Source organism: Stigmatopora argus, chromosome 15 (genome assembly GCF_051989625.1).
Source record: "Stigmatopora argus isolate UIUO_Sarg chromosome 15, RoL_Sarg_1.0, whole genome shotgun sequence".
Classification (NCBI taxonomy): domain Eukaryota; kingdom Metazoa; phylum Chordata; class Actinopteri; order Syngnathiformes; family Syngnathidae; genus Stigmatopora; species Stigmatopora argus.
The window spans coordinates 15,682,538-15,696,940 of NC_135401.1; the positions used below are offsets into that span (position 1 = coordinate 15,682,538).

Consider the following 14,403-nt stretch of genomic DNA (forward strand, 5'->3'; position numbering starts at 1 on the left):
CGAGCTGCCGGTCGGGCGAGCGAGGTCTGCTCCTTCTTCTTTTTCACCTCAGGCGCCTGAGGATTACCCTCAGCAGCGCTAGAGCTGCCACTGGAACACAGATTAGTTCAGCCAGGGAGTTGCCCAGGCCGCGATGGTAGCGTTCGGTCATTAAGGCCGGACAGCGGAGCCATAGGTGTTCAGACGACTCAGTTTCCTCGTCGCGCAGGCGGCAGCGATCCGAGTCAGATTTCCCCATAAGGTGGAGCCAACGGCGGAGCAGGGGGTGGTGTCCACTGCGGAAACGAATCAGGTCTGTGCGGTCTCCTTTCAATAGGGCAAGTTCTTCCTCTGTGACTTTCGTAGTGTAGGTCTGCAAAAGGTGAGGGTGGGAGAGGGGGGGGAGCGATCTTCACGTTGGATGATGGCGCGTCTTGTGGCTGCGTCCGGGGAGGTATGGGTTTGGTCATCTGACGAGCCAAGTTTAGCTAGGGCATCGGCCAGGTCGTTACCGCATATGTTGCAGTGGCCCGGGATCCACAGTAGCTGTAGTCGCTTAGGCGGAGGGAAAAGGGCGATGTCACCCTGAAGTCTCCGAATGGCGGGGTCTTCCGCCACCTGGCCCCGGCAGGAAACAGTACGTTGGGGAAGAGGATGCCTGTCTGGACATTCTTATTCAAAGCTGAACTGAAAGTGCAAGGGTTCACACGGATCGCCTGATGGTCATCATGAGTGGGGATGCTGCTGGCTGGCTTCATGGTAAAGCCAGCCTTGGTCTACAAGTTCAACCGTCCTCATGCTTTAAAAAAACACGAACAAAGCCTTGCTGCCTGTCTACTGGATGAGCAACAGGAACGCCTGGATCACAAAAGCCTTCACAAAGGACTGGTTCTTAAACTGTTTCATCCCGAACGCGAAGCTGTACCTCGCTGAAATGGGCCTGCTCTTCAAGGTCTAGACTGTGCAGGAGGACTTGGACTAAATATCCCATTAACCAGTTTTTTGGATTTATATCAAGCGAAGAGGAACTATTTTCACTGTGAATACAGTATTTAAAGTATTTACAATTTATATACAGTTATACCTCTACTTACGAATGCCTGTCGGTGCGAAAATGTCAGGTTAGAAAAGCTATATGCAAATGAATGCCGCGAGATACAAAAAAGATCCAAGTTACGAAATCCCCCAAAAAGTAAATGCATTCCTTATCCGTTATTTTATTTTGAAAATATTGTCGCGGACGCATTGATTCTCAACCCTCCATTTTTCTTTGACTCGTTGTCTCCTTAAATTTATGCTTGGAAGAAGCTGTGGCCGAGTGGCTTAGAGTCTAAGGCTTAGACCAGGGGTCACCAAACTACGGCCCGCGGGCCGGATACGGCCCGCCGGCACATTTGGACCGGCCCTCTGAACAATACCAGAGACGCTATCGGATTTTTTTTTTTTTTTTTTAATTTTAATTTTTATTTTTATTTTTTGGGGGGGGGGGATGCGGCCCGCCGGCAGATTTGGACCGGCCCTCTGAACAATACCATAGACGCTATCAGATTTTTTTTCCTATTTGGCCTTGAAGACTGGGACGTTTTAATCTTGTGTTTGGTTCATTGCACCCCTGCTGAGCCCACAAATCATCCCAGTGAAGCGGGGCTTCGCATTGCTTCTTTGGTGACACGCGCGGGGAGAGTGTTTCCCTTTGATGCATGCGGGCACGTCCACCGTTGCATGCACGAGCAGTGTTACCGAGACATCTGGACGATCGCAGGTGAGGGCGGAGCCCTGGGACCATCGCGGACTATTCAAGCATATTAAAACTGCAACCTGTTTGAGAACGGAATAATGGCGAAAAAGTTAGGTGAGAGAAAAATTGATTCAGAATGCAGGGTAGTTAACCTGGAGTGGACAAACGATTATTTTTTTGTTCAATGCAAAGAAAAGGCTGTTTGTCTCATTTGTCAAGAGACGGTGGCGGTATTCAAAGAATACAATCTTTGCCGACACTATGAATCCCGTCACAAAGACAAGTACGATAGATTGCAAGGCCAAATACGAGCAGACAAACTCTCAACGCGAAAAAGTGGACTACTATCTCAGCAGAACCAGGCATCCGTTCGGGCCAGCTTTTGGGTTGCTAAATTGATAGCAAGCAGCGGTAAGCCTTTCACTGACGGAGAGTTTGCTAAGAAATGTATGGATACTGTCGCGGAGGAGGTGTGTCCCGAGAAGAAAGATGCATTTAATGCCGTAAGTCTGTCGGTGAGTACAATGACCAGACGCGTTGAAGAAATCGGGAGTAATGTATATTCCCAGCTGCAGCAGAAGACGAAATAATTTGACTTTTTTTCATTAGCAATGGATGAAAGCACGGACATGCAAGACACAGCGCAACTGCTCATTTTTATTCGTGGAGTTAGCGCAAACTTTGAGATTTGCGAGGATCTGGCAGCCCTCCAAAGTCTCAAAGGGACTACAACGGGAGAGGATATTTTTGACAAAGTGTGCCAAACCATGGAGAAGTTGGACCTGGACTGGTCAAAGCTAGCTAGCATCACGACTGACGGGGCTCCTAGCATGGTGGCCGAAACTCGCGGTCTAATAATGGGACGCATGAACCGGGAGTTGGAAAAAAGGGGTCTCACCGCCCCGCTACGAGTCCACTGCCAAATTCACCACCAAGCACTGTGCTGCAAAATGTTGACGTGGGATTCTGTAATGACGGTTGTGGTGTCGTGCATAAACTTCAGAGCAAAGGGAGAAGATTGTGCATGGCACAACAGAAAGTTAATGTTCCATGGCTTTTTTTTCTATGAAGAACCCAGAGAGAGTTATTTAGTTATTATTTATTTCATAAATAGTGTTATTTATTTCCTGTTTTTTTCTGTGAAGAACTCAGAGAGGGTTATTTAGTTATTATTTATTTCATTAATAGTGTTATTATATGTTTCCTGACTTTTTTTCTGTAAAGAACCTGGAAAGGGTTATTTGGTATTATGCTTGTTATTCATTAGACATTAATACATTTTTTTATAATTTACTCTCATTTTTGTGTGTTTCTCACATCTTTCATACAAATATGGGACACTTTGACCAATTTTAATGGGTTTAGTTGCTACTTGTGTGAGGACCGCAATGTTCCCTCTAAGCTGCGCGCGTGCGCAATTGCGCACTACTTTCGTCCTCTGCGCAGCAGCAATCATATGGCGCGCAGGAATTTTTTTTTTTTTTTTTTACCCCTTTCCCCATGATGGCACCGTTTAAGCGGCAGCCAGTGGCAGTAGCTCTGTCCACTCTTATGTTTTTCGTGTTTTACAGCATTTTCTACATGAAAAATTAGAGGGAACATTGACATGCACCTGCTTGTGGCAGGTGTGATACTGGTGTGCCCATAGCGAGCAATGATGATGTCGTGACCGGATGATTCGCCTAAAGACGTTTCGCTGACGGACGTTTGACAGACGGACAGGTCGCCGAATGAACGTTCGTTCAAAGTGTTTAATGATTAAATACAAATACTAGTATTTGTTAGTTTAATTATTAAATACAAATACTAGTATTTGTATTTAATCATTAAACGCTGTTTTCAGCTGGATTTGACCGAATTTGAGAGCATTTTGAGCCGTTTGGCGAATGGACGTATATGGACGTTTTTTTGCCTCCATCGCGACATTTTACCAAGGAATTCACTTACCTGGGCTCGGTTCTAACGTCCAAAGAGCTCCAGTATTTGTATTTAAGTATTAAATGCTGTTTTAAGATGGATTTGACCCGATTGCTGTCATTTTACGGCTCGGTTCTGCTACATCTGCCCGCCCAAGAGTGCTTATTCTCGGGCTGCCATGCCCGCCCAAGAGTGCTTATTCCCGGGCTGCCATGCCCACCCAAGAGTGCTTATTCCCGGGCTGCCATTGATGGTAGACTAATAAATTGAGAGTGATGAGCGGCAAAGGGAAATGAATCATTGATTTTTACTATAATTTGGAAAATGCCGGCGGCGGGCCGGATTAAAAATCCTAACGGGCCGTATATGGCCCGCGGGCCGAGGTTGAAAAACTTGTACACACATGATCCGGGGGCGGGGCGAGCGCGCGAATCCCGTTTCGGCGAAACCTCCGTTCGGCCGAACGTTCATACGGCCGTTCGGCCGAATGAACGTTTGGCGGAACGTCCATTCGGCGACCTGCCCGTCTGTCAAACGTCCGTCGGCGGAACGTCTTTAGGCGAATCATCCGAGTACCGATGATGTCGCTCACACTGGTACTCAGTGCGCTCAGGGAGGTTGTCTTTCTGCCCAGACCAACGAAACATTAGAGGGAACATTGGAGGACCGTGGAAGGAATTAGAGAACTTACATATAAAGTACTGCTCTACTTATGAAATTTTCAAGTTTCGAAAATGTTCTGGAACCAATTAATAAGTAGGGGTACGGCTGTATGTACAGTGGGGCAAATAAGTATTTAGTCAACCACCAATTGTCCAAGTTCTCCGACTTGAAAAGATTAGAGAGACCTGTAATTGTCAACATGGATAAACCTCAGCCATGATAGACAGAATGTGGAAAAAAAAACAGTAAGAAGGCAAGATGTCATCCGACTCAGCTTTTTATAATATTCGTCAAGTCATTCTTCTTCAGTAAAATTCTTCTTCTTTGGCGCGTCATAGTTCTGCGATGAAATTCGCTGAGTGCCACCCAAGTGCCGAAGAAGAAGCGGAGCTCTGACTACTGCCGTTTTTCATCACCCGTCTTTCGGTTGCGAGTTCAGTGTGAAAGTTTTCTATACTTACTAAAATCTGCGATGTACTTAAGCCACGAATGTTGAAGCCACTAAGTGGTGAAGGATCACAGTACTTATTTTTGTGTTCACTTCATGGGGGAGCTTTAAATCTCATTGTACTTGTATAATGACTATTAAGGCATTCAATTCTTGAATTCTTCTTGACTTTGTGGCTTCAGTACATTGCGGTTTTTATATTAAGTATTAAAAAAAACATGTCAAAATTGATGCTGAAACTCGCAAGCGGAAAAAAATGCGGAAGTCAGGGCTCCGCTTATTCTTCAGGGCTGAATTGGGTGGCACACAGCGCTGAAGAAAAATCCACATTTCACCGTAGAAAAAAAATGATATAAAAAGGCAGAAAGGGACGACATCTTGCCTTTTCCTGTTTTTGTCGCAAGTGAATTTCCCATCGCGGACATCACCTGTGTTGAAAGACTACACTGTAGAAAATGCCTCTTAAGTGTCCTGGCATCCAATGGGTCCATGATATGACAATATATGATGATAGTGGGGGCGGTCTGATGGCGCGAGTGGTTAGCACGTCAGCCTCACAGCTCTGGGGTCCTGGGTTCAAATCCAGGTCATGTCCACCTGTGTGGAGTTGGCATGTTCTCCCCGGGCCTGCGTGCGTTTCCTCCGGGTACACTTGTTTCCTCCAACAGGCCAGCTGGGAGACAGTCTCTCAGCGTATCTGGGATCTTCTTCTTTCGGTCATGACCCACAGCTCGCGACCATAGATGAGGGTGGGAATGTAGGTCGACCGGTTAAAAGAGAGCCTCACATTTTGGCTCAGCTCCTTCTTTACCACGACAGACCGGTGAAGAGTCCGCGTCCCTGCAGACGCTGCACCGATCCGCCTGTCGATCTCCCACTCCATTCTTCCCTCACTCGTGAACAAGCCCCCAAGATACTTAAACTCCTTCACCTGGGGAAGGACCTGATCCCTGACCCGGAGAGAGCATGTCAGCTTTTTCTGGCTGAAGCTGCTGTCATCATAAGAGGTCATCGAAGTCATTCTTTGTCTGGTCCCTCACCTCAGACCAGTTTGCCATAGGTGACCCTACCAGGGGCACAAGGTTCCAGAAAACATAGCCCCAAGGATCACTGGGACACACAAACCCCCCCCCACCACGTCATCCTCGACTGCTAATATTGTCATGCTTTAAGCGTGATATGCGCATGCCCTTTCACACGTCCGCCTTGTCAGCAAGTAATGTACCCAGACAGTCAAGATGTCAGCGTCATACAGCAACATCTACAGAATCTTGAGTTTAGTGCATACTGATTGGGCACCCCATCTACTTTGGAGAAAATGTCAGACTTTTAACTGCGCCCTATGTGAGTAAATATGTTCTGCGTTGCATTTGTACGGTTTTTTATTGCTTAATAAGGGGAATTAACTCAATGTATGAACCATTTTCTGATAAGACGATTAAGTTACTTAGAAAAAACAACTCAAATGCTGGCCACCACTGTAATGAAACTAAACAGAAGAGGATGGAGTCTGCGAATACATCCTACGTCCGTGATGTTAGTTGAAACAATGAAATTGACGTAAAGATGTTTTTGTGTTATTTGTTTATTTTACAAAGAAATGGACTATGGGTTGTGGCTCAGCAAAGTCGCAACTTCAGTAAATAAAGGTGATATAGGGGCATTTAAATCCATGAAAATGAGAGCAAAAACAAAACTATTGAGGTTATATTTTTCTCAATTCTATCAATGCATTGATTTTAATTTTTGAATGAATAATCAAAATTCAAGCATGAAGGGCGAGACCCTTAATTTTTATGTATTTGAACAAGCAGCATCCTTTATTGCATACATCTTTGTGGTTACAACTATGTATTATCCCTCCATAGGTCTGTGAGAAAGAAAAACTGCTGAGTGAACGCAACCAACTTAAGGTTTGTATGTCTGAGCTGTGGCAGAACCTCTCCTTCCTCTCCCAGCAAGTCTGCAGAGATGCGCAGGAGAGCCATTCTCCTCCTGTCTCCACCAGTATTGACCTCACAACCAACCTGCCCTCATCAGGTGCTGATGAGGCTTCATACAACCCAAAGTCTCATCAAATAAATAAAGTTGTAAGTGTCTCAGAGGTCAGTCCTGTTTCAGGGGAGTTGACGAAGGGGCATCCACCTGGGGAAGCTTGTGGTCAGGGTAATCCAAAAAGCCCATTCATGTTTGCATCAACTGAGGATTTATTCTGTCCCGCTGTAACTGTGGATTTCTGTCAGGAAATGATTAATAAATGCACAACAGAGGAACATAAGAGACATGACAGTCCTTAAAATCAGCAGTAAATGTTCTCTTGGCAACATATGCCTGTCATTTAAGGTATTAAAATGTAATATTTATTAAAGATGTTTTTGAATGGACAGCAAAATTGTCCTCTCAGCAATACATTCACAGGTATTTTCTGGACTAGTTTGAAAAATGTTGGCAGCTCTCAATTTCATTATATTCTTCATCTTGACTCTTTCTTCCTGTCAGCTCTCCTCACTCCTACGTACATCGCGGGAGGTTAAACTCAGGAATTTCTCAGAATGTTCACCCAAGTCCTTTGTAACACATTTAACATGCATATTATCTTTTGACAGTCATATAATAGCAATTCTTGCATCTTCATTGTAGAAAACACACTGCCAAACCTCAAACTCCAATTTTTCACTAATTAGCCACCTGTATTTCTGTTGGGCTCAGAATGCTCAACTAAACTAACACAGCCACATCAATACTGGCCATCCCAAGAGTGTAAACCAAACATGTAAATAGGAGGACAAAGCATTTAGGTTTCCTAACTATTACGTCGTATTCTTGTTACAAGAAAACAAACTTATTTCTAGAAAAGGCAGAGTTTTGTTATATTTTATGTATGGAGTTGTACCCTTACAAAGGTAAAGCTGGCAAAGCTCTTATTGGTTATTCTTTGAAGCATTCTGTTCTCTACCAAAATGAACCTAACTGAAAGTGCTGTTCTGCACAGTGGAAAGAGGGCTCTTTGGAGTAGTTGTAACACCAGCCTTGGCAAAAGACCACTGAAAGCTGTGCACAGCCAATGTGTCAACCTGTTAAGCAAGAAATAACTGACATATAAGTCAAACGTTGAGCCACTGAAACAGCCCAGCACCTATTCTCACATTTGCTATATACTCAAGCTGCAGTAATTGTTTGAAGACTTTTTTTCCAAGTCTGTTTATATGAGTGGAAAATGAATTCATATTTAGGCATGGATGAAGTGTGTAGCACGTCCGCTTTACATTTCTCATTTGAAGGGTTTAATAATCCCGGGTGGATTCCAACCTTCCTACATGGGGTGTGCATGTTGTCTCCGTACAGGCAGGGGTTTTCTCTTCGTACTCTGTTTTCCTTACTTACCCAAAAATGACTGAACACTCTTAAGTTGTCTGTAGGTAGGATAGTGTGCTTACTACCCATTGTTTGTTGGGATAGGCTCCAGTATCCCCTTTCTGTCATTCATTCATTTAATCATCTTCCATACCACCCATCCTCGAAAGGGTTGCAGGGATTGCTGGAGCCTAACCCAGCTGTCTTGGGGCGAAAGGCAGACTACACCCTAGACTGGTCGCCAGTCACTCGTAGGCCACACAGAGAGACAAACGACCATCCGCACTCCCAATCATACCACCACCAGCGGGAATCAAGCTCGTGCCTGCCCGCACCGAAGTCAGGCGAGTGAACCCCTACACCACAAGGCGGCCGACTGCATAGATAAAGAATGAATTCATAAATTATCAATTTTGTTTTAAACTGGGGTTTTCAAAGTCTGAAACACTCCTTGGTTGAGTCACAAAAGTATTCTTTGTTTGAATGTTTATTTCTTATATATAAATACAAAAAAGCCAATGCTTTATTTTATAGGTCTTTCCATGAGATATATGTTACAGGTTACCAACAATTTTAGTGTTGGTGACCAAAGATTTCAGGCGCCAAAACTTCTATTCAATTAAGTCTGACGCAGACGACACAATATTTTTTCACATTGTCAGATTACATGACATTGTATCATGATGTCAAATTGTAGTTAGGGATGGATAGGTTGTCACACTACAATAAGAGAGCCTGCTTAATCATCATGTACTGCCGCAAAGAGTGCGGTGCGACAGCAGCTGATGGTGTCGGTAGGCGAGACAACAACTGTCAATCAGTAATGGCAACGTAGGCTCTTCGCATTATAATAGGGTTAGATGGTCATCTACACATTCACTTTAAACAAGATGGGAAATTGGGATTCACTGTTTCTTTCATTTGCGTGGGGTGCAGGAACACGTGTGTCACATGCTGCTGGCATCTGTATTCTCAGGGAGAAATAAAAAATGAAACTGAGATGGTTCGCGCAAAAAAAAGGACACACTGCTTATCCCGTTACAAATAGTTGTTGTGTCAGAATGTGTCACAATATGCAGCACAACAAGATAAAATTCTTAAATGCCAACCTGTAGATATGTCACACTACCCGAGGCCCCACTTCTCCAGCTCTATTGGACTTAAAATTAAATTGAATCGTTTATTCTGAGCCTGTTTTAAATAGTGGCGACAGCCATGTTGCGTTTCAGGTTGCTCAGTTGGTTTTGACCTGAATGTTTGGTAGAACACCATAGAATTTGATGTATTGGAAGAGTAAATAGGGAATATTAAAAAACCTTACTGTGGCAGTTAGAGAAACTCAAAATATATTGCACCCACAATTTTGGTGAATAAATAAAAGTTTATTCAGTTTAACTAAACCCGAGGGCATGTCAATTGGATATATATGTCGATGCTCCGTAGAAAATATTAAATTGTGGGACAGCATACCAGGCCCGCACCAATGAGTTGTTTATATTCCTCACAAATGCATTGTGCAAGGAAATATATACTGTGCAAAAAACACTTGTCATTTTGCAATGTGAAATCAGACTAAAGCTTTCCCGTTCAGTCCTAGGAAATCCTACCATACTAAATAATTTAATTGTGTTAAATGCCACGTGTTTTTATTACACTGTTAAGGCAGAAGTGGAACAATGTTGTCCATCTTGGTGGGTAGCCTTTCAGCCCGTGTCAGTGCAGGACTCGTTTCACCATGGGAAATGAGACTTTCTTACCAGCTTCATCCAGTATCTTCACAGGGTCTCTAGCTTTTGTTCTGTGGTTGATTCGCACATTTCGGATCAAAACATGTTCATGTCTAGGACACAATGCTCTTATCCTTCAAGCATCTAGGAATGGATCTGATGAAGAAATATCTAATATATATAGACACAGTAATCCCTCAAATATTGCGGACAATGTAGACCAGACATGGCTGCGATAATCGAAGAACTGTGAAGTAGGATCATCACTATGATTACTAAACATGTTTTCGTGACTATAAAAACTACACATGTACAATTATCAAGCTGCATATTTATGAAACATTACAGTTATAGGCATATAAAAAGACTAATGTAGTAATATCTAAATATAATCTATAAATGAAAAACTGAAAATAGTTCCTCTACATTTGATTCAATGAATAATAATAGAGGCATTGGATCATTGATGGAATATTCAGGAGGCGCCATAGGAGAGCCTTTCAGGAGGAGCTTCTTTCTGCGAGAAGTTTTCAGCACACAATGAATATGGCGTCCACACTTTCCTTTCTTGTACAAATATGCTTTGGTACGAGGACATGACACTGTCAAGATGCTTGCCAAATTCAATCGCTCCAACCATGTTGTTATCAATCTCCTGGACCCGTAATAGCCAACTGCAAACCACGTTCTTCATTCTCATCCTTGTCGTTGTCCGCTGCCTCTTCTTTCGCACTCCTGTGTTGACAACGTCCATTCGTCATGCCATCTTCACTTATCTACAGCGTTAATCCCTCATTATGCTGTTATTTTTTTTTAATTCTCTGTAGTTACCACAAGCTTAGTGTCCTCGGAAATTTTGGCTGAGTTCTGCATGTTTGCTTCTTCTTTCTTGGTAAAATGCATGGTAGATTCATTTACGCGGCAACGGCGTGCTACGCTTCTAGCATAGCAATGTTACTTCACCGTCATCATGTCTCATTGTTTCCTGGGCTCATTGGATGCCAGAACGCTTAGGAGGCATTTTCAACGGCGACTCAAAATCCAAACAAAGCTGGAATAGGATCGGCGAAGTCATCCTCCACAGATGATGTGCGCGACGGGAGTAGATTCATTTACATGGCAATGGCGTACGACACTTTTAGCACAGCAAACAAACAAAGCTTCCGAAACCTATGTGCGCGATGGGAAATTCACTCGCAACAAACGGGAAGGCAAGATGTTGGCTGTTTTATATCATGCTTCTTCTAGAGCAGGGAGTGCTCAATTTGTCGATTGCGAGCTATCAGTCGCATATCGGGCATATCATCAACATACATAACAGCTAAGCTTTGTCATTGGCCTGGAAATAACGGATAGATCGCGCAAAGTTGGTTCCTGGAAAAGTAGATCTTTGAGCAAAAAAGTTTGAGGACCCCTGTTCTAGAGTTAAATGTGGCGTCTTCAGCGCCGAGGGCCACCCAATTCAGTGCCAAAAAAGCATAGCTCTGACTTCAGCCATTTTTTATCCCCTGTTTCCCGCTTGCGAGTTTCAGCGTGAATTTTGACATTTTAATGAACTTTTTTACACTTAAGATAAAAATACACGATGTACTGAATCTGCGAATGTTGAAAGACCAGTGTGTGTGTGTGTATATATATATATTATTTATTTATATATGTATATATATATATATTTTTTTATATATATATACATACATGTATAAATACAGAGGGGCAAATAAGTATTTAGTCAACCACCAATTGTGCAAGTTATCCTACTTGAAAAGATTAGCGAGGCATGTAATTGTAAACATGGGTAAACCTCAACCGTGAGAGAAAAAAACTGAAAATCACATGGTTTGATTTTTAAAGATTTTATTTGCAAGGCATCAGGTGAAAAATAGGTATTTAGTCAATACCAAAAGTTCATCTCAATACTTTGTTATGTACCCTTTGTTGGCAATAATGGAGGCCAAACATTTTCTGTAACTCTTCACAAGCTTTTCACACACTGTTGCTGTTATTTTGGCCCATTCATCCATGCAGATCTCCTCTAGAGCAGTGATGTTTTGGGGCTGTCGTTGGGCAACACGGACTTTCAACTCCCTCCACAGATTTTCTATGGGGTTGAGATCTGGAGACTGTGGAGTTTGGAGTGTGAGAGACTAAGGTTGTGGACAGGTGTCTTTTAAAACAGATGCTATTAATACAGGTAACGAGTGGAGACGTCGTTAGACTTCGTTAGAAGTTAGACCTCTTTCACAGCCAGAAATCTTGCTTTTTTGTAGGTGACCAAATACTTATTTTCCACTCTAATTTGGAAATAAATTCTTTAAATATCAAACAATGTGATTTTATGTTTTTTTTCCACATTCAGTCTGTTATGGTTGAGGTTTACCCTTGTTGACAATTACACGCCTCTCTAATCTTTTCAAGTAGGAGAACTTGCACAATTATTAGTTGACTAAATACTTATTTGCCCCACTGTATATGTATGTATATATATATATATATATATATATATATATATATATATATATATATATATATATATATATATTCCTAAAAGAAAACTAAATTTCAGAATAAATTCTCTCCCATAACTGTGGCATTTAACAGAATTGAATAATTCAATCAATAATCCTGCCTGACCGAAAACAGAAAAGCTTTTGTCTGATTTGACTTTTGACATTGCCTTTAATATGTGGATTTCTTGTATCCCATAATGCACTAAAACGACAAAGTGACATTATTTAAACTACCAAAAAATAATGAGATAATTTAGCACCTCATACCACACAATTACTGTCCAATCAGGGATTATTTAAAAATGTTTGTCACCCTGAACTAGTAATTCATTAGCAGACCCATGGAGTCTAATGCCCCTTGTTTTATTCTATGAAATGTCAAGTAACAGTCATTTATGTATAAATAGCACCTAATCACAATGTCTCAAAGGGCTTCACATGCCCACAGTTGAAAAAAAGAGAAGACATTTCCTGATGAAGACAAGGATAAGGTAAAATGAACTCCTATGCAAAGGATTTCCATCAAAACACATTTTGGGGGATTCATATGGCTAATTGTTTTCCCGCCTTATCATATCTATGCCAGGACAATATAATTACAAAGCACTGCCAAGCACTTGCAAAGGTTTAGGCTGAGACTGCACAAATGAATAATATTGGCACTTAAGTAACGTCTTAACTCAAACACTAGGCCCCCAAATCAATTCGGGATCATGGATCAGGATTTTAATCATTTCTACACTCCATCTTCCATACTATTTTATTTGACTCCTGCCATTTTTTTATTTCCTGTTTTCCGATTGCAAGTTTCAGCGTGAATTTTGACATTTTAATGAACTTTTATTATACTTAAGATAAAAATACACGATGTACTGAATCTGCAAATGTTGAAAGACCAGTGTGTGTGTGTATATGTATGTATATATATATATATATATATATATATATATATATATATATATATATATATATATATATATATATATATATATATATATATATATATATATATATATATATATATATATATATATATATATATATATATATATATATATATATACACACACACACCACACACACTGGTCTTTCAACATTCGCAGATTCAGTACATCGTGTATTTTTATCTTAAGTATAAAAAAGTTCATTAAAATGTCAGAATTCACGCTGAAACTCGCAAGTGGAAAACAGGGGATAAAAAATGGCAGAAGTTGAAAAAAAGAGAAGACATTTCCTGATGAAGACAAGGATAAGGTAAAATGAACTCTTGTGCAAAGGATTTCCATCAAAACACATTTTGGGAGATTCATATGGCTAATTGTTTTCCCGCCTTATCATATCTATGCCAGGACAATATAATTACAAAGCACCGCCAAGCACTTACAAAGGTTTAGGCTGAGACTGCACAAATGAATAATATTGGCACTTAAGTAACGTCTTAACTCAAACACTAGGCCCACAAATCAATTCAGGATCATGGATCAGGATTATAATCATTTCTACACTCCATCTTCCAAGCTATTTTATTTGGTCACAGGGTTTAATTTGGTAAAATATCTCATAGCTCCGAGTTTCAGCGTGAATTTTGACATTTTAATTAACTTTTTTTATACTCACAAAAGTAGCACACACCTCACCTATTTAACAAAAAAATAATTGATTGTTGGGACAAAACTGAAGATGACACTTTTCCACAATGAAAATGATTTTTTTTTTTTTTTTTTTAATCCAACATTCACAAACACTGGCTGCAAAAGTGAGTCGACCCTAAATAAAAATACCTAAATGACCTATTTTATGTTTATATTGCTTTTTAAGGAGTAGTTTAGTTTTGTCTAGTCAAATGTTATTCCCACAACATTGTCCCATTCAAGTGTTCAATATCACCATTTTTTATACACTAATTAAATGATATAATATTGTCAAAGTGTATTCAAAAATAAATTATCAAGACTAACACATATCCATAACTATTGAAATAGTAATTAATTATTTATATAACTTTGCCGATCAGCGTTCTTAAAAAACAAAAGTTCAGGAGCCAGCAGAGGTATGGCTAAATGGAAAATT

General features: G+C 41.1%; 1 protein-coding gene across 2 annotated transcripts in view; it reads left to right on the forward strand.

Moving 5' to 3' along the window:
• LOC144089406 (transcription regulator protein BACH2-like) overlaps positions 1-14,403 on the forward strand; it is a 99,160-nt gene that overhangs the window by 60,077 nt on the left and 24,680 nt on the right. The window contains exon 5 of one of the 2 annotated variants that reach the window (XM_077620216.1): positions 6,614-6,835. In XM_077620216.1, the coding sequence (XP_077476342.1) occupies positions 6,614-6,835 (222 nt within the window). Of the gene's footprint in view, positions 1-6,613; positions 12,234-14,403 lie in introns of those variants that run through there. The other variant, XM_077620215.1, reaches the window with a different exon arrangement.